The sequence below is a fragment of the Scleropages formosus genome, chromosome 22 (assembly GCF_900964775.1).
Source record: "Scleropages formosus chromosome 22, fSclFor1.1, whole genome shotgun sequence".
Taxonomy (NCBI): Eukaryota; Metazoa; Chordata; class Actinopteri; order Osteoglossiformes; family Osteoglossidae; genus Scleropages; species Scleropages formosus.
Window position 1 is genome coordinate 4,794,487 of NC_041827.1, and position 21,180 is coordinate 4,815,666.

At 41.9% G+C, this 21,180-nt stretch overlaps 1 protein-coding gene across 1 annotated transcript; it reads left to right on the top strand.

Moving 5' to 3' along the window:
* The first annotated feature begins 2,685 nt into the window (after positions 1 to 2,685).
* Positions 2,686 to 20,437, top strand: LOC108918234 (alpha-1,3-galactosyltransferase 2-like). Its single transcript, XM_018725350.2, has 5 exons — positions 2,686 to 3,510; positions 14,436 to 14,525; positions 15,304 to 15,390; positions 17,120 to 17,257; positions 18,894 to 20,437. The coding sequence occupies exons 1-5, from the start codon at positions 3,410 to 3,412 to the stop codon at positions 19,573 to 19,575; spliced, it is 1,098 nt and encodes a 365-aa protein (XP_018580866.1). The 5' UTR covers positions 2,686 to 3,409; the 3' UTR covers positions 19,576 to 20,437.
* Positions 20,438 to 21,180: the final 743 nt, after the last annotated feature.

Here is a 21,180-nt window from a genome sequence, read left to right on the forward strand (position 1 = left end):
ATATTCAAAATACCAGTTGTCCAATCAACAATGTGAAATGAATTCTGTCATTAAAAGAAGTATTTTTCTGTGACGCACACTTGCATTTAACTGAGGTAGGGATGATCCCCTAAGAAATATTAAATGACTATTAATTATATTTTACTGGCGCTTTAACAATTGTGATGAAGATTTAACACTTATGATAAAGATTTTATGACGAGAGCTGCCATATTATTACTTCTTAAGTGGGTTTAAGTGGTATGCTTTCTACCTGTTTTTTTACAGCTGCTTTATTAAGTATAGTGTATATAGTATTTTCCGTTACCTTTTTGCAAATGAGCAAAAATGGTCCTATTCAAAAAGAATGGACTCAAACTAGCTTGTTCTGCCAGAGGCGTCAGACATAGAAAAAACATTGGAATGGCGGTTAAAAATTGTGATTTTTATTTTTTTTTTTCCCCCCTTTTTTGTCAGAGATTAGACATTTGATCTATTTCTGACAGCTTGGAATTTTTAAGCTATTTTCCATAGTACTATTTACCTTTACATTCCATGTCTTTGCACATACAAACCACCGCCGGTTTCATTGCATTTAAGTAGATGGTGTTTCGCTGTTGTTCAGTACATGTTTACTTCTCTTCATTCAATGTGTTTCGCCTCTGAGTATTACAGCCATTGCAGTATTCTACAGGTGCAGCAACTGGACTGTCCAGGGCAGTGTTTTTATACTGCTGAGTTACACAACACAATCAGACTGTTGTTAAAGTACTGTGTTAAGGCAAAGTCTCCTGCCTGATGTTCTGCACAGTCCTAGAGTACCTATCAAAACCTCAGCTGAGAAAACAAATTCCGTTCATCTTATTGTCTTCAGTCACATGATGCTCTCCATCTGGTGAAAGCTGACAAACAGGTTTTTCTGTGGAATTCATGGGAACTTGGAATGGATTGCAAAACAAGCAAACTCAAAGGAAATCACAGCAAAAATTTTTGTATATTCTTTAAATTCTTTGCTTTACTCTAAATGACAGTGGCATTTACACCGCAACAGTAATAAAGTTGAACTTTGTCAGATGTTTTTCATTACCATATCCCAGGGTACACTGGGTAAGGTGTAAATTGTGACAGATAATAGAGGTTAGTTCTAATAGAGGGGGCTGTTGTTTGATGGTGAGGTACATGTGTGTAACTGAAACAGATGTACATATGAACACACACACAGGATGGAACCATGGCCATCTGGTTGTTTTCCTTACGTTTTCCTCTGAAACTCTATGCCAAGAACAACAAACCCTGCCTCTTCACTTTTTATTGTTCCTTTTTATGGAGTAAATGGAAATATGTATGTTGTACCCTTTGTTTTAAATTCCTGTTCAGAGTGTCCCATCTGTACTGGTATGTCTGTGTATGAAATGACCTCTCATGTCTTATAATCCTTTTATTCTCATGTCTAAATACTGATAATTAACTTTTTGTTATTTTTATACACATTTAAGCCTTAACTATATTATCATTGTATTTTGTTGACACATTTTATTTTTCTCCTTTTGATGTTCTTCTGTACCCAGTACTGTATTTTTATTTTTTAGCATGGCATATACTGTAAATAAAGAATAAAATACATAACTGTTAACCCATTTTCTATATTAAATAATTATATAGATCTAGTTACTGAAATACCTTTTCCTTTGTCTTGCATTGTGGTACAATAAAAAGTTATGAATGGCTTCAATATGAACAGCCATGACTTTAGAAAAAATGGAATTTGTGTTGAACAGAAAATAAAATGATAAAATCCCTTTGAATATTTGTTTTTTATGTAAAAGAATGTGCTGTAGTACTTTTTAACATTTAAAATAACATAGTACTGAAGAAGACAAAGTAACTTACTGAAACTTACAGGTGGGGCTAATATTTCTGTTTAGTATTGCAATGTTCTTAATTCCAGATACAGGATGCGAGTCGCAGTTGCAGAGCGAATACGGCCTGCATTGCTGCCTCCTGCCACTAGGGGCAGCAAAACACCTTCCGTTACTGTAGAGAAGCTCGAGGTGTCGGGACAGCGGCAGGCGGCTCCAGCGGGCAAACAGAACCCGACCGACCGACGAACCAACCCCAACCAATGTCCACAACCGCTTGTGCCGAGCGGGGTCGCGGCGAGCCGGAGCCCAACCGGGCAACGCAGGGCGCAGGGCCGAGGGGGGAAGGGACACACCCAGGAGGGGACGCCAGTCCATCGCAAGGCATCAGCGGGTCTCGAACCCCGGACCCACCACACAGCAGACACCGGCTGAACCCGCATGTGTGTGTGTTTTTTTATTTTTTTATTTTTTAAAGTTATTACTGCTACATCGGTCCATTCCACACGCACGGCGAACTTGACCGAGCAAATACGCTTTTTCAGTTATTATTACCGCCACCTTGTAGTCAGAGGGTTCGGCACACGTGATCCGCATATTTTTTTTACATTTATTATTATAGTGCTACATCAGAGGACCTTCGGACCCTACAGCTGGACCTATTAGTGATTAGTCTTAGTAATGGCATCAGCCACACAGACAAATAAAAGTAACAGGCAGCAGAAGTGTGTTACAATAAGAACATGGATGATCAACACCGGCGGTGAGGCGTTCCTTTCGAGCCCAGGGGTCGCGCGCCCTCGCTGCGGTCAAGGGCAGTCGGGGGTCACGTGACGATAGCGGGAAATGCGGAGCGCGCCGAGCGGCGGTAACGTTGCGTATGTGTTTTTCTAAACCTCCTGTTACTGCTGTTCGGCTTCACCTGTGTGTCTTTCTTAATCGTTTTATTGGAGTTAAGATAAGATCGTGTAGCAACGGGGGGGGGGAAATAGCTGGAAGGCAAGGCTAGGTCCAAGGTGCAAAAGGTCTTTCACTGCACCAGAGAGTATCGAGTAGCTACAAGGACAGGTCCAAAAGTGAAAAGAGAGATAAAACAAAGCACAGAGCATCGAGTGCTGTGAGGTAGCTGTTCTTAACGTAAAATGTGGCACTTAAATATTTAATAAAGAGCCGTAGAGGAAGACGGGAGGCAGGGCATCGCCACACACAGGTGAAGGAGGTGATTCGTTAGTGAACAACGCTGCTTCACTTTGTTCGGTTGGACTTTGCAGCGATGATACATAGTCCGAAAGGACAATTTTTCCAAAAAAAAAAAAAAAAAAAAAAAGCGTATCCAGTAATATTAAGCTCAGAATGCGTCAATGAGCCATGAAAACAGCCCGAAGGTGTCGCGCGCTGTTCGTTGAACGGCTTTTTTAAATTAATTATTTATTTTTTAGACCTATAGCCTCGCATATATAATAGGGCGGGGTGGCGCTGACGAGGAAGTGCGGTAAACTCCACAGGTAGATGGAGTTTTCTCGAAGAGCTAGCAGCCTTTCTGTTCGGGGCTCGAGGGCAAGTTATTTTTGATGTGGCCGAATTTTAAAAAGGTGGAAAAACTGCAAGTGAACCGTGTGACTCGGCGGCACCTGGACTGGAAGCGGCTCGTGCGCTCAATTGGCACAATGAGGTACGGTAAGCAAACAAATATCACATTCGGGTAATTATCATAATAATTATTATGGAAATCTCTAAAATATCTCTGTGCTCCTCCGATCCGGAAGAGTTCCATAATTCTGTTGCATTTGTCTTTAAAAAGCTATGTATGGTATTTTACCCTGTTGATACACTTCACTCCATGCCATATGATATCATCATGTAGTAATACAGTCTGGCTTCCTCATGTCACAACCTGTGGGTCTCCTTAGGTTTTATTTTTATACGGGACTGTGTTTTTTCGTATTAAATTATGATTAAACTTTCACACTATAATTAAATTTTAAATAATTGCTCTCTTGCGTGTGAAGTTTTAATCTCCATTTCTTTTTTTTTCTGCACTGGTCGGTAAATATAGCCGACTTCGCAAGTTGAATAATTTTTAAATTTATTTATTTATTTATTTATTTATTTATTTAATGCGCTCAGGTCGTCCTCTTCCCCCCCCCCCCCGTTAAGCACGTCATGATTTACTGTGTTTTACTCGACTTTTTGAAGTCCTTCAAGTCCCGAGTGGTTTTTCGAAGACCCGCGTAAAAAGACTTGACATTTCAAAGCGACTGCTGCGCAACAAAGGAATGTCAGTGTTTCACCACCACCTTTCGCAACCTTTGCTGCTTCACTGATAAGTTATTCTTTAGCAGATTCTTTTCCCCAACGTGACGTACATCACACATGTCATATAAAATACAATGTGTTCATTACATTACCAGGAAGTGACACTTGGATGCAGACGCGTGATTCTTAAGTACGCTTAGTTTCTTTCCACCATCAGTAGCTGTATAAAACTCAGAATATTCAATATTGAGGATTCCTGATCATCTTCCTAGTAATTATTTTTTATTTTTTTTTTTTTTATTTACATAAATGAACATTTACATTACAGGAGGAGTTGTGTGATTTATCTGTTGTTTAACAGGCATGATCTCAAAGTTACAGTCCATGAACATTTACGCATGAGATGAAGCTGGTAGATCATGGGAGAAGTGAGTCTGGAAGAGATGAGTTTTAAGACCCTTTTTAAATGTGGACAGAGATTCAGCAGTTCTGAGTGAGAGGGGGAGGTCGTTCCACCACATCGGAGCCAGAACAGAAACGGTGACAAACTTTGAAAGTGTAGCTCTTTACTGTGAGAGGGCGAGTTTTGTTTGTGTTTCTGGATACCTTTTCAGTTAGTCCGTGGTGTTCGGAAGCAGCAGCTGGACTGCTTTTAATCCGTTTCAGTTTAAGGTAAATTTCACACAGCTTGTATCTGCCTCCATGACTGACATCAGAGCTGCTAAGAAGTTGTTCTCATCCAGCTCAACCTGGAATGCATGCCATCCTCTAGGGAAATCCAGTGTCCTGGGCAACTTGTGATGTAATAAAATCTCTGGTTTACAATAGTAAAGTTTGAAACAACCTTTTAATATTGGCTACATTGTAGAAACCTGCATTAAATGTGAATTTGTTGATGACTAATATTTCCGTGAACTACACAGTGTACTGCAGGGGCTGAGTTTTCATAAATCGTTTCGTCATAACCGTCTTCACACGTTTCGGGGGAAAAAAATGCATTTAGCAAAAAGGTTCCTGATGTTCCTCATTCAGGGGCATCTGCTTGTGTAGTGGGTGTAGGTGCTGTCTTGTTCTCAGAGGATATGGGTTTTATATTCTGTTATTTCTGTGGTACGCCTGAACAAAGTACTAACTTTGAACTGCTCCAGTAAAAATTGCAGAACAGTATCAATGGAAGGTGGCACAGTGGGTAGGACTGCAGACTTGCAGCACCTCAGTTGTTTAGGTCTAGGCTCGAATCAGGCTTAATCTCTATGGAGTTTGATAGGATGCTCTGGTTTCTGCCCACAATTCAGACTTGCTGTTCAAGTACATTTTCAACACTGAATTATGCTCTGTATGTGTGTGTCTCTGTGCGGCTACCCTGTGATCGATTGGCATCTTGTCCAGGGTGTACCCCCTGAACTTTGTGCCCAGTGATTCTGGGATAGGCTCCAGACCATTGCAGCCCTGCCTAGGACAGGTGGTCAATGCAAGGTGGAGTATAAATGAATAATTTGGTTTAATGCAGGAGTGGAGAAAAGTATAAATTGAGGGATGCGTGTTCTTCAAGAAGCTTCCTGGAGCTTATTTGGAGAAAAGTGTCAGCTAAACAAATCCAAATTAGAAAAATAATTTTGTTTACATGGGTTCGATCCCTGCTCGGTCTGTGTGAGGTTGGGTGCTCTGGTTTCCTCCCACAGTCCAAAGACATGCTGTTCAGGTTCACCCATAGTATATGAGTGACAGAGAGAGAGAGTGTGTTCCACTGATGTACGGATGAGTGACCCAGTGTAAGTAGTGCATCTAGCAGTATAAGTCACCACGGTGAATAAGGTGTGTGGGCTCATAACACTACATAGTATCCGTTGAAAGTCGCTTTGGAGAAAAGCGTCTGCTAAATGTAGTTAAACCAGGGCCAATTTTCGACAGCAATTCAGTGCTGTATTGTAAATCGCAGTGATAGAAGTACCAGAAAGACAGAGGTGGGTCATCTGAACTGTTGATGTGGGGGGGGGGGGGGGGATTAATAATAATACAAAGTAGTTAATATAAAAACATTATTAGGATGACACATTTATTCTTGTAACATTATTGCTTAATGAACATCTTTTTGAGAAATAAGCATTTTGATTTTGGATACATTCATGCAAGAGCTGTCTTGACTCACTGTACTGCCTGCTGCAGGAAACGCACACAACACGCTCTCTCCGCAGACACATCATCCTGATACACACAGATGCTGCCTTTACTGTGGTAAAATCAAACGAGTATTATTTTGCTTTATGGCTGTAGATCGCAATCTTTAATTATTACTCTGGAGATTTAACATATTGTTAATTTTGGTAATTTTTTTTTTACATGAGAATAATGTAGAAAATAAAGCTTTTGTCAGGCTAAAATACAGACAATGGTACCGTAAACTTGTGAAATGGGTATTTACAGCTATAAAATAAAGCGGTAAACGTTACGGTGCTCATACCATTTACCGGTTTCCTATTTGGGAAATACGAGCTGAGGAACAGCGTAAATCTAAATTCACCTTTATCGCCAAGTCCCAATCGGTACAAGTCGAACATTTATTAATGACCCAGTTTCTGTAAGAACCCCAGACACTTGAATCATTATGAAACGTGCTTATCCACCTCAGCCTCCTGTTCTGTACCTTAAACATCATTGTAAGTCACTTTGGAGAAAAGTGTCAGCTAAATGAATTAAAGGAAATATACACAGCATGTGCAACAGGGTAGGCCCTAGATGTTTACCCCACCACATCAGAGTAACTCTTCTATATCACACAGGCGTCCCGAGCTTACTCTGTTGAGACTGGGATCATAGCTGGAATTGATTCAATTTTTTTTACCCTTTCACTCAATAAAAGCTGAATAATACATATATGCAGCCACTTTTTAGGTAAAAATCTTGGATATAGCTGAAGAAAATAAATACTTAATTTTAAAACACTGGCAGCGAGTTGAAGGTGGCCCTACACTTCTGTTGTGTTTCTCTGATTGTGTTTTGCTGTGACGGTTGGGCACACAAATGCGTTCTCGTGAGGTGTCTGAGACAAATGGAGACTTAATTCACAACTTTTTTTTTTTTTTTTGTTTACCGCACAACTGAGAGTCATGAAGTTTAGACTTGCAACGACACCCCTTCTGTAGTGGTATTAACTACATGTTCTGTCTTCTAGGTAACAGAGGTCCAAACGATAAATGTAAAAAGTGAAACCTGACGTTTCTTTTCCATCTGACTACCGTCTACATTTGGAGATCTGTGTTTTGCCTTGATGAAAGTTTCTGAGGAAAACATTAATTTGCAGGACTATGTTGAACCAATCATTAGAGGGCATGTCCAGTGTTTGACTCATATCGATCTCTTGCCTCATCTCTTCTTTTTCACCTTCAAAGAGTGGAAGTGTGTTGATTCACGCTGCTGCTTTTGGACCCAAAGGTCACAGGTTTGACTCTCGTCTCCAGCTGTAGTACCCTTGAGCAAGGTACTGACCCTAAATTGCTCCAGTAAAATGACCCAGCTGTATAAATGGGTGAATAGTTGTAGGTAGATTAACAGTAAGTTGCTCTGGCAAAAAAGCGTCAGCGAAACGTAAACAATTTTGTGATGTTACATTTAAACTAGCAGTGGGGAGGGTAACAAGTGACATTTCTGAAAACCGCTCATTAAGGTGACTAAAACGTGTGTGTCTGAAGCTACATTAAGTCCTAGCCAAGTCACTGAGAAGGGCCGATGCCAGCTAGCTCACACTTATCGTAATCAGTGTTGCACTCGCTCACTTCTAGAAGTTAGTTCTAATCTGATTAGATGGTTGAGATTTCAAACTGCATTTTTTTTCCCCCTTTTTTCGTAGCTTTCAGTTTTAGCACATCTGTATGTTGTGTGCTGAGATTGCGTATAACAGCGTTTATAATAGTCATTCCTTTTCAGTAACTGGCTCTCAGCCTTGCATAAGCACAAATCATGGAGGCCTAGATTGCAAAGCAGGGTACAAAGTGGACAAAGTGCCAGCCCCTTGTAGGGCTCGTTTTGAACATCTCCAGGTGACTCCCCCAACAGCAAAGTAACCATGAACAGTAAACGCTGAAGTAGGCAAGAACAAAAAGATGCTCTTTTCTCGAAATTTGATTGTTGCTCAAAACACCCAGAGGTGTGTGCGCGTGTGCAGAAGCAGTCTCGGCTCAGCAGAAGGAGGGGCTTAGAAGAAGGTCATCGGTCCACTGTGCCTCTGTTCCCATCCAGAAAGCTGTGGTGTTACCTCTCACCCCAAGGAGCTGTCTGAGTTGCTGATGCTGGGATGAAATTTAGTTGTTCAGCAGCTGCTTTTCTCTCAGATGATGTACAGCTGAGGGTGAACAAAAGTGTCTTTGAAAATAGTTTGATAGTGACTGCATTTTGAGAACTGTGTGACTGAGTTCAATACCGTTCTTTTTGTCACCATATATTATAGAAGTAGCTCCATATAAAGCTGATGAGCCCCTTAAACCCGTTCTGCATTAAATCTGATCTAGCTTTTCCAGTAGTGGACCAGCTCTCAGGCCTAAGTAAATTCAGAAGTAGGGAGACGGCTCTATTGAAATATACAGCGTTCATTCATTCAAGCTACACAGAACAAGATTTTACCCAAACCAACAACTAGCCACCGTTTGCTTCGGGGGCAACACCAGATCCCACCTTTCCCCTCTGCACGTGTCCGACTGTGTCCGACAGCTGCAGCGCCCCTTTAACACTTTGGGCCACGTCCCTGGGGTTCCGCCTCCTATCCGTCTGCACCGACAGCGCCCCCCCCCCCCCCCCCAAAGCCACCTTTCAACTCCACTAAAGTCAGCTCCAGACCCACTTTTGTGCGCTTATGTTCCTCAACCAGACTTGTCACTGACAGCTCCAACATGCTCTTACCATACAGCGCTACACCACCTAAACAGCGTGGCACTCCCAGCCGCCGCCTTACCACCTTGCTAATAACTCACTCGAGCTTCTCAACCTCGCAGACAGAAAGCTCATATGCTGTAAGTGGCCACTTAATGTAGTAACAGCCCGAACTGCAGACACCACAACTTCAATTTCCCAGACGGGAGAGATGCAGCAATGCTCTTAATGTCTTTCACAACCTCCTCCTTATCACTTAACATGGAATTATACCATTTACTCAAGCACTTAACTGGCTTTTCCAGGATAGATGGAATCACCTCCTCATTAGCTGGTTTAGCCGCAAACCCCCTGACGCCTACCTCTACTGGTCTCGCATGAGCCCACCACCCATCGTCTCTTGCCTCTACCACTAGATCTGCATATTTTAACAATTTAATAATTGTGGTTCCTTAAAACCCAAGTAGAAATTATGCCAAGGCAATAGTATTTCTGTGGCAAAAGCTAATTTGGAGTGGGGTGGTTCCAAATGTTTGGTTGATGACCCATGAAGTCTAAAGTGCCAGTGACATCAGCGGAGGGCGAGGAGTAACCTTGGGGTGAGCCGAAGCGTTCGGGTGATAACCTGTAAAGTTTGATCAGTGACATTGGAAGTCTGGTCTACATCCACGCCTGGCAAAAGCAGAAATTTTAAGAAGCAAAGTCTTCCTCCCAAAAGCAGAACAAATGGGGGGGGGGATAAAATTACCTGGATGTTTTTAGGTTTCCAACAATGTACAGTGGTAAGTTCACATTGACCCTTTGTCTCAGTTTCTCCATACATCTACCAAGGTTGTTCCCTGTGCTTCTGTTTTGAGGCGTCTGAGGTCAAAGGCCGTAATGAGACAACAGTGACATTGCAAATGAAAAATCAGTCATGCCTAGAACAAAGCAATTCAGGTGAGCTTCCATTGCTCAGGAAAGCACTGCAAAATACTGTATGGTCACACCAGAGTGCCACTGGTTTGCCTCTTTTGGGCAGTAACAGAGTAAAAAAGGATGGGGTAAATAGATTTGTGGTGATTTATGAATGAGGAAGTTGGGTTATGAGTAGCTATGCAACATCTTCACTGGTGGGCAGCCTAGGATGTGCAGATGTAGTGAAATATATTCCTTATTTTTCACAGTTAATGAAAGTGAAGTACAGCTGGTGCCTCGCAGTTCCTGGGCTTCCTAAGGAAATACATTGGCATGCGTTCCAGTTCCGTTGTGTCATGTTGTCATCGCCACCAGACAAAATTGAGCGACAGACTCAATTGCGCACTCGTCTTTGGTGGTACGCAGACAAAAGCCAAAGGGAAAAGCAAACGGAGAAATCCAGGTACAGGCACAGGTCGATCGCACAGCAGACATCACCAGGGGGAAACGCCAGAGTCGTAGTCGAAAGAAACGTGAAGCACGGGCCAAAGCCGGAAAACCAGGAAAGATCCGCAAGGGTCACTGAAGAATCGCTGCGGTTGCTCTGAGGAGGTTCCGCGCTGACCGGGGGTCCGGCACGCCTTCTTATACCGTGCCCCTGTGACTGGCTCCAGGTGTCGTCAGTTTGCTGCCGGGTGAGGACGTGACACATGGAGCCTTCATAGAGGATTCGTAACTGTCTGGGTGGCAATGTAAACAGAAGCTCACAGTTGCGATAAAGGGGGCGAGGCTGATTATAGCACATATGGCATGTTGAGAGACCTCAGGGAAATGATACCGCTTCACATCCACTCTTCAAATGCAGACCTTTTTCTTTTCTGGACAACATTCTGTTATGAACTAGAGCTGCCAGTTCTTTATTTGATGATGGTTGTTGGAAAAATATACTGTTTTTAAATGTTAATGTCATGATTTCATGTCACCATTATTCTACTTCAGTAGAACTGTGATGGGAGTGTGGTGGTGCAGCGGGTTTGACCAGGTCCTGCTCTCTGGTGGGTCTGGGGTTCAAGTCCCACTTGGGGTGCCTTGTGATGGACTGGCATTCTGGCCAAGGGGTTAGGCTCCAGCTCACCGCGACCCCGCTTGAGACAAGCGGTTTTAGCCAGTGTGTGTGCGTGTGTGGGGAACTGTGACATTGGGAAAAAATAGTCTACTTAAAATATGGATCTACAAAGCCAGAGAAGGTCCAGTGGTACAATTCAGTTTATTTTTATAGAGCACTCTTCTCATGTGGTGACACAGAGCACTTTTAACACAGGCATAAAACAATCAAAACAAATACATCAGCTAAAGAAACAAAGAAAATAGTTGACTACCAAGTATCGTAATATAGTTTTTTTATAGAGCTATAAGTAAGCCTACTGGCCATGGAGGAAAGGGTAACACTCCCAACCAAAAATTGAGGGCAGAAAAACCTCTGGGGTCCAAGGGCCAATGGCTGCCCGCCCCTCCTGGGCATTCTAGATTAAGTAACAATTCTAAGCCAGTTTACAAGTAGTAAAGACGTTATTGCTGTATGCTAGTTTGAATTCCCAGCTCAACATGGAACGTTTCGTCCATCTTGGCAGTTGGTCATCAACTTCAGTCGTTGTGGGGGTGCGTCTGTGTCCGCCGGCTGGCCTCGTCAGGTCTTACATAGGGAGACGATGCTCAACAAGAAGAAATGGTAAATTTGCATCTTAAGTAAATTTTAATTTCCATGGCTATAGAGGTAATGTTGCGGTGGCGCAACAAGTTTGGCCTGTGCCTACTTTCTGGTGGGTCTGGGGTTCGAGCCCCATGTTGCCAGGTTAGGCTCCGGCTCGCCACGGCCCCGCTCAGGACAAGCGGTTTCAGTCAATGTGTGTGTGGTACAGAGGGGGGAAAACAAACACGGCCAAGTGCAGTTACATTTTGAGGTGGAATACCTGAGTAAACACAAGTCTTTAGTCTGGATTTGAAGACAGGGACAGAGGGGACATCTCTGACAGTTACTGGTAGTCTCTTCCACAGTTTAGTTGCTCTGTAACTAAAGGCACGACCTCCTCCTGAGGTCTTATTGATCACAGGTACTTTAAGGTAACCTGCATCCAATGAACAAAGGTATTGTCCTGGGATGTAAGAATCAATAATATCACAGAGAGAAGCAGGAGCAATGCCATGTACTACCTTATAGGTCAGAAGTAGGATTTTATTCTCAACTCTAAATGTAACTGGGAGCCAATGCAGCGATTTCAGTTCCGATGTTATATGGTCGTAATTCCTGGTTCTGGTAACGATTTTCACAGCAGCATTTTGTACCAACTGTAGCCTGGATACAGTCTGGTATGGACAACCCGATAATAAAGCATTACAATAGTCCAACCTGCTTGAAACATGCAAGCATGGTACTTGCCATGAATTGCTCCAGTAAAAATTACCCAGCTTTGTAGATGGGTAAATAATCCTAAGTAACTTAATGTTGTAAGATGCTTTGGAAAATAGCATCAACTAAATGAATGAATGTAATTTTGTTTTTTCCTTTTTTTAGAAAAATACCAGCCTCCTTCATGGACAAGATCACTGCCTTTTGTTTATATCACTTTCATCTGAATGCAGTGAATTCAGTTTTTTGTAGATGTCAGCTATGTAAGGAAAATAATCTGATTTGACTGAGAAGCATGGGTTATTAATAGAAATATAGATACATGACAGTATGAACTAGGTAAATGCATAATATACTAATCAAAGCTGTGTTTTGTGGAATCTAAATACCTTAATCTTTTCAGTATCAGTACAGCAATCAAAATAATTCATTCAAAATTCAGTGAGTTGTTCAATTTAGTCCTGTTAAAAAAGCTTATCTGCTACTAGCGGGAACAGGACCAGGCATGTAAATTAGATTAAAGTGGTTATTTATAGACCTTATAAAAATATGGGTGGATCTATTATAGTGAAGCTTAAATCTTTTTCATTTGAAGAGGAGGCAACTCCTTGGGAATTGTTTTGCCTGATTGCAAGTGTGCAATGTGAGGAATCCTACTGATTCTCTAGGTGTGATATTTAAACACCTAAACCAATGGATCTTAGTGGCTTCAATATTTCGAGCTGTTCAGGTTCCCCATTTTGTGTGTGTGTGTGTGTGTGTGTGTGTGTGTGTGTGTGTGTGTGTTCGTTCCACTGATGTATGGATGAGTGACGCAGTGTAAGTCACCACGGTGAATAAGGTGTGTGGGCTGATGATACCTAGTTTCCATTTAAAGTCGCTCTGAGGAAAAGCATCTGCTAGATAAATGGAATGTAAAAATGCCGCTGCCTTGTGTGTCCTCAGTCTAAGTCGGTAGTTGGGTATATTGGGTATCTAACATCAGTTTGTGAAATGTTTGTCTTAGAAAGGTATACAATATACTATCTATAAAAAACATTAAAGAAACACTTTGGATGCATTGAAACATCTTTAATGCAACAATACAGTAATAATACAAGGTAATGATGGTAAATGTAACTACAGTATTTATAGTAAAGAGACATAAAGAGATGATAAATGTTACTCCTGTCATAACAAGCAGAGGACACGGAGGAGGTTGGACCCAAGTACAAGATTATTTATTCAGAATCAAAGGGTTCTCGTTCTCGTGGTCAGGATGGGTAAATAGTGGGTTGATCAGCGAGCTGAACAGAGATGAGGATCCAAAACTGTGGTCAAGGAACAAGGCGGGGAGTTGTTTTTAAAGAGACGTGAAATGGGCTGGGGAACAATGAAGGATGAAACTTGAAGAGCAAAACGAAGTAGATTTGAGAACATGGGGGAGGGAGAGGTGAAGTGTCTTGTAGCTAAGTGCTGTCAGAGAGAGAGTATACAAAACATTGAAGAAATGTCAATGTTTGCTTTACCATTGTTTGTTGACGTTGCACCTTTCGCTTTATTATTTCCACTTTAGTATCAATCGTGATCGTTTCCCTTTTATTGGATGCATCACTATCACTTGCATCACATTTATGCTTTGCTGCGGTGGTTAGGAGGGTAAAAACAAAAGAATTAAAGCCAAATGCAGTAACACATGAGTCACTTAACAGCAACGTGGCCCGACTGAAAAGAACGAAGTCTTTGTCCTACCTCAGGCTTGTGTGCCCTGCCCACAAGCTGAAGAACCGCTGTTGACGCGCAATGTTTTGATGCATGTTGCAAAGTAGCGCCTGTTTGTTATTACAAACCATTGTATGTAACTCAAATTTTGAATAAAATAGGCTTAATTATGAAGTTTTTATTTGATTGTGACTTCAGGGTGTTTAAAAAAGATCAACTTCTGGTCAGTAAGGGGGGCGTTCGTAACTGTGGCTTGTATGCAAGTCGGATGTTCATAACTCGGGGACTGCCTGTATTCATTTAGCAGATGCTTTTCTCCAAAGCGACGTACATATCATAGAAGATAGACTTCTGTTAGACATGCACAGTATGAAATTGTCTTTTTGATAAGATGCTTCACAATTACATTTCATAACTATTCATTGCAGAGTGTTGAACTGATTTCTTTTTTTTCTTTTTTTCCCCTCCCCCAGACATTTTCACAAAGGAAGATGTATGTTTATGTTCATGCTGTGTGTCCCCACTGGGCTTTTTATTGCCTACATTGGTCCGTTATCTCTCAGGCAAGTATCTCTTACCTTGGCTGTAATTAAGAGAAATATTTTGTTGTGCACCCAGTGAAATTTAAGGTTTTTTTTACTGTACAGTATAAAATACACTAGCAAGTTTCTCAAGGATTTTTATCAAATCCTAAAGCAGAAAATAAAATTGCATAAGGTTTGTACAGAACATTACTGTGGTTTTTGCTGCCATGGTAGCAGTCACAAGGGCTTTATGCTAAATACCTTTCTGCATAATCATAAGCCACAAACATATGATCCAGCAAGCACCCTTGAGACCAGTCTTAATAGCACATCTTTAATTTCTCATTTTATGTTTTTTCCTGGTTATTTTAATCTTATTTCCTCTATTATCCTGACAGCTGATCTAAGAAGTGAAAGGTGCCAAATAAAACTGCTGTCAAAATGCCTAAATAAATGCTGTTCAAACAAGTCTTGAACAAATTTTTTGAATAAGGGAAACGATCCCTGTGGTGGAGCCAAAAAATAGGAAGTTATGCATTACTGTAGCTATAAGCATTAGCATAGCTAAAATTGACAGCACTCTTGTCTAAAAACTGTTTAAATGCCCAGAATGTTGATTCTGAATAGTTTTACTGTCTGAGGCTCTGTAATAAAGGCAAGAGGTGAATGTATCTATATATTATGTGGGCTTAATACAGTAGCTTGAAAGAACAACCCAGGATTGTATAGCTAGAATCTAGAACTTAGCTAATAAAATGGAATTATTTGGCTTCTGCTGGGGGGGAATCACAATTTTGAAAAGCTGCTGTGTTCTCAGGTTTTTGGAAGGCTTAATCCCTATGGATGTGTGTCCGTTACCACAGGGTACGAAGCTTCAAGGAATTGACTCTTCTGTAGCTCTCTGGTAAGGTTGTTTTTCTTTTTAGCTGAAATGACCATTTTGTATTTTACATTTCATGGCCAAAACCAGTCTTAGATGTCAAATGGCTACCATGCTATGGTTTACTGGGAGGAACCTACAAATGGATTCCTAATTACTGCTGCACATTACAATGTCTTATTCAGACCATGTTTATGCAGCAGTAACTTTGTTTGCTGACCGTTTGAGTCTTTGTTCATTTTATACTGTGTTGTATTTGCAATGGTCCAGTTGCAGTCGTCACTCTTTGATTGCCAAGGTAGATAAATCTTTTAATTCTGATCCTGTGCTGGTGGGCTTTTAGAACAAAGGATTTCCATCTAAACAGTTAAACACCACAAAATAAAATCTGTAGTATGCTCTGCTATGGAGTACTGATGCAGATATTGTAACATTTGTGTGAGTGGAAAAATGCTGCATTACATGCCATACTATGTCCTTTCTGCCTATGAATATATTTATGAAGTTGGTAGAGTAGAGAGGTCCACACACCATGTAAGATGCCAATAAGCCCTCTATCAGAGCCGCCTTGGATGACTTGGTGGCAACCACAGTGACCCAGGATGTAGATGGCTTCTATAAGGGCTTGAAAGCCTAATCAAGTAGGACAGAATGTGTTTAAAGCCATCAAAGTCCAATTCTGATGCTGAAGAAAGGTAGGCATCCTACTAAGATTTGCTGTAGCACAGGAAGTATACTGATTCCATCCATTTTGGAGGAGCCCGTGAAAGTCCTTGGTAAGTTGTTTGATAGCAGCTTGAGGGATGTAGTTAATCGGGTAACATACCAAGAAGTGAAGGTTGGCTAGTGGCAGTGGACATGTTAGAACTTCCAGGTAGGTTTAAAGCATCGGTATATCAGCGTTACAGCATGCTCTGAATGCTCTGGCCCTGTCTGGTTTATGAAGTCTCTGTCAACAATCGAGATGCTTGAAAGAAGGATATGCTGTTATCGCTCTCGGTTGGTCTGCTCTGAAGCTGGAGCAGACATTGAGATGTGGAAGGGTAGGAAATGGAAGGTGTGGCTGCAATGGGGCTGACAATGTCCTGACTCCACCATAGTGCAGTGGTGGACACTGGTATCTAGAAGAACCTTTCTGGACAGTGTTCCTTTGAGGCCCTATGACAAAACCCAGGGGAAGGAGAAGCAAAACTGATTTAGGCGGAAGTGTGCACAGCAGTAGAAGAAAGAAGTGTAATTTGCTACGCATGTAGCAGCAGGCTGCATGGACTATGAGGGGACAAATACTGGCGCTTAAGGTCTACAGTATATGCCAGCTGTCACAGGGCGTCAGAGGACGGAGGCTACGAAGGTGGCCACTAAGGTTACAAATAGGGCATCTACATGACCGGATCAGGAGTGAATCATGGGTTCTAGGTAGTGCTACCCGAGTGCAGGCTAGAGTTAGATCAACTCCAGTTAGGGCTCCTGGGTGATGGTGTGATACCAAAAGACTCAAAACTCCCAAGATGTATTCACTTGTATTGTGGAACATAACTGCCTTTTCATAAGCAGTGTGTGTTCCGCTGATATATGGATGAGTGACCCAGTGTAAGTAGTGTATCTAGCAGTGTAAGTCACCTTGGTGAATAAGGTGTGTGGGCTGATAACGCTACGTAGAGTTCGTTGGAAGTCGCTTTGGAGAAACGCGTCTGATAAATAAATGTAATGTAAGCAGAGCCAGAAATTAAATGCTTGTTTCCTTTCTTTTCAGGTCGAGAACTGATGTTCAGACGTGTACTTCCTGGGGAGCCCCTATATTGTGGGAGGGGATGTTCAACCCTACCATATATGACCAAGAGCACAGGGAGAGGGGTACTTCAGTGGCACTGACTGTGTTTGCTGTTGGAAGGTCTGTAGCAGTCTTTATTTATCTAACCCTGTTCCCAGAGGCTTTAAACAGCATTTGAAAGAAATGCAGCATTAGGATATATTGTTAAGGGACACTTTCACAGATGACTAAATGGCGTAGAGGGGATTCGAGCATGGGTCCCCATTGTACGATACAGAGCTGTTGATCGATGAGGCACAGAGGAGCCCCCCTTATAGGTACTGAATATGAGAATAGTGCTTTAGGAATAAAATGTATAGCAGTTGTGGGTCTTGCAGGAACAGACAAATCAGCACGGAAGGTTATTTAGTGAAATTCTGGAATGAATTTAATCCAGTCCTACCTCAATTTAGACATTACAATCCACACTAAAGCCAGGAGTGTAGCGAGAGCGACAGATCTGGAGCAGAGTTGTGAGCACATTGCAGTATGTCTGCTTTGAGCATTCATCTTGGCTCCTCTTCTCTCTAGTTTCGAAATTGTTGACCTGAACAGAGGATGTGTTTCTGCGTAAATGCAAATGCGATCAAAAAGATCGGAACTAATCTGATCGTAATTTCCACAAGCCGAGTGGTTTGAAGCCTCACCCTAGTGACATTACAGAAGTTACCGATGGGCATGTTGCGTTATGGCATCTAAAAATATGGGACATTAATTATATGAACCTGCTGTTATACCCTCTTTGTGAAATTTACTCCTTGTCTACATGTCATATTGTGTCCTGTTCTGTCTTTTTGAAAGAATCTCGGTGCTTTTTGCTACAGGCTCAGGATTGTTCCTTTTGCTTTTAAGGTCGATGTCTTCATCTGGCAAACTGATGTTTCTTGCATATTATTTTGTGATTATAGTGTAAGTGAGGCATTCACTGATCTTAACAATGTTAAGAATTAGTTGCAGAACCCCAGATGTAGAACTGCAATAACCTAGACCTGCATACCATTTCCAAGAAATCCACATTACTGCACATATGTATTTTTTTTTATTTTAAATAGGGTTTTAGAATTTTCTGACGTAATGGGCGGCACAGCAAGTAGCGCTGCTGTCTCACAGCACCTTGGTGGTGCGAGAGGATGTGGGTTCGATCCCAACACAGTCTGCGTGGAGTTTGCATGTTCTCCCTGTGTCTGCATGGGTTTCCTCTGGGTGCTCTGGTTTCCTCCCACAGTCCAAAGACGTGCTGTTCAGGTTCCCCCATAGTGTGTGAGTGACACAGAGAGAGTGTGTTCCACTGTTGTATGGATGAGTCACCCATTGTAACTAGTGTATGTCCAGCAGTGTAAGTCACCTTGGTGAATAAGGTGTGTGGGCTCATAACACTACATCAAGTTCTGGAGGTCACTTTGGAGAAAAGTGTCTGCTAAATAAATGTATTGTTTCTAGTTGTATTTGCCTTCTTTTTCTCTAATACCGTAGCTCATTGCATAACGTTCAGTGCTCCAGCGCTGGTCGGTCCAGGTTCTGATGTCACTTTCTGTCCATCGAGACCTTGGAAAAGTTCAGCTGACCTTTGTACTTTAATGTTCCTCTAAACCATTGCTTAAAGTAGCCAGCTAGATATACAGACAGTTTTGAGAGACATCCTGAGAATGCGCTGGGTCACATCACCATGTTAATATACAATGTTTGTTTTTGTTGTTTCTTGGTGGTGGTTTTGCAGGTATCTGGACGCCTACCTATGGGAATTCCTGACTTCGGCTGAGCTCCACTTCATGGTCGGGCTGCCTGTGACCTACTATGTGTTTACAGATGCTCCTGAGAGGGTTCCAACAATCATGCTAAAGCCGGGGAGAACTTTGAAAGTGATCAAGGTGGAAAGGCATGCACGTTGGCAGGACATTTCCATGATGCGCATGAGGACCATTGCCGACACGATCGAGTCACACATTCGTCACGAGAACCAGTACGTTTTCTGTTTTGATGTGGACCAGGTCTTTGTGGGGCGTTTCGGATCAGAAGCTCTTGGAGATTTGGTGGTCCTGCTTCACGCATTCTACTACCACCGGCCCAAGATAATGTACACCTATGACCGCAACCCCAGGTCTGCAGCTTACATGACAGAGGGGGATTTCTACTACCATGCAGCTGTTTTTGGGGGCAGTTGGCAGAGTGTGAGGAACATGACAGAAGCTTGTTATCATAGCATCATGAAGGATAAAATGAACCAAGTGGAGGCTCGGTGGCATGACGAGAGTCACCTTAACAAGTACCTGTGGATCCACAAGCCTAGCAAGGTGCTCTCGCCTGAATACTGCTGGGCCAGCTTCATTGGCTTCCGCAGCGATATACATGTCGTCCGTCTGCTCTGGGCAGAAAAACATTACAGCAAACTTAGAGATTAAAAGGGACACATTAAGATCCAAGGCACTGACTCAGTTTTATTTCTCCCCCATGCTCCACTCCACTCTGAGAGGTCTGAGGTATGTAGCATGGAATTTTGTAAAGCGTTGCTAATACCTGGAAAACTTGAAAAATACAGGAAAAAAATAAAAAATTATATTCTTGTATAATAGAAGTCCATTTTTGAATAGCATCAGTTTTTTTCAGGCAATTTTCTGTACAGCTTTTGAAGACAATTCAGTGCTGCCACTGTATCGGGGTAAGTATACCCGTTTCACTATCCCTTTGGACATTCCTGGTTCACTGTGGGAACAGGTATTGCAGAAATGACAAAAGGGTGGCTAAGTATGGTTGTGGAAGACTGTGGCATGCTGGTTGTGGCTTTGCTTCGAGCTTTACGTGCTTTACTCGGCTCCTTTGGTGGGAGATGATCTGGCATTTGAGGTATAAATCCATCGTCAGTGGAAAGCTTTCTCTCTAAAGCTTGCTGGACTTTAACCCTCCAAGATTAGGGATGCACTCTACAGGTGGAGGATGTTTTAATAAATACAGGATCCCTTTTCTTTATGAATAAGATTTATTTATTAGCGGATCTCCCGTGCGATGGATTGGCGTCCCATCCAGGACGTTGCCTGCTTAGCCTTAGGCATCTTGCATCCTGGACAAGTTCCAGACTGCCGGCAACTGTGAATTAAAGCAGGGAAAATGTTTGAGTGAGCGTTGGGAAATCGCTCATTTCCCAATCCTCGGACAACGCTTACAAAACGATCCCACGGTACACACCGCCTCTAGTTAGCTTTCCACAAAAGTGCACTTTCTTAAAACCAGACAGATATAGCAGTGCCTTTGTATACGTGTTCCCCCCCCCCCCCCCCCCCCCCACTGAATAATCTGCATATTCACTTTACTGTCAGCTTTCTGAGTATGTAGTTCAATAAAATACATTTGTAGTTCTGTAGCATAACATTTAAGTGAAACAAACTAAGGTACACAATTACACGATTTGTGTGTGTGTGTGAGATATATAGATGGGTAATCTTTAAAAATACTGTACCACCCAATGGTAGTACTTCACAATGTATACTTTTTTGCGTTTTCATTTCATGTGAGACAGATGACTGCAGGTCCAGCATTGTTATTTCAGTGTATTTCACAGCTAGTCAATATTAGTGGTGTGCCCTGTTAAAAAGTAATGTATTTATGCATTTTTCTTTCACTGGTTTCAGAGCCCTTGAGGGCTACATTCTTTGCACTTATGCGATCGTCTCTGAGTTAACATACTGTGACATTTCTTGTGTGTCAATATTCTCTGCAGCATGTTTTGTGATGTAGGAAGTTGGTCATCAGACTCAATCAGATGTGAAAACCGCATTTGAGGTATAATTTTAGCTGTTGTTTAAAACGGTTCTTGTTTTTTTTGCCTTTGGTTTTAAAATAAGTGGCCAATATCTTTTGGACCAAATAAAAATGCTTATGAACATTTGTAAAATGAAGTATTTGAAATATTTCTTTTCGAAATACTCAAACTTGTATTTATGAAAAGTTGGGATGTGTGTCAAGTACTTTGTAAAATATAATTTGCTTCGCTGTGGTTTGAGTGAAACTTT

Bases quoted from the DNA above. Each gene is read 5' to 3' on its own strand.
- LOC108918234 (XM_018725350.2), top strand. From the start codon at position 3,410: ATGTGGCCGAATTTTAAAAAGGTGGAAAAACTGCAAGTGAACCGTGTG. The intron at 14,526-15,303 runs GCAAGTATCTCT...CTGTGTTCTCAG, and splicing joins ATTGGTCCGTTATCTCTCAG to GTTTTTGGAAGGCTTAATCC. The intron at 15,391-17,119 runs GTAAGGTTGTTT...CTTTCTTTTCAG, and splicing joins GACTCTTCTGTAGCTCTCTG to GTCGAGAACTGATGTTCAGA.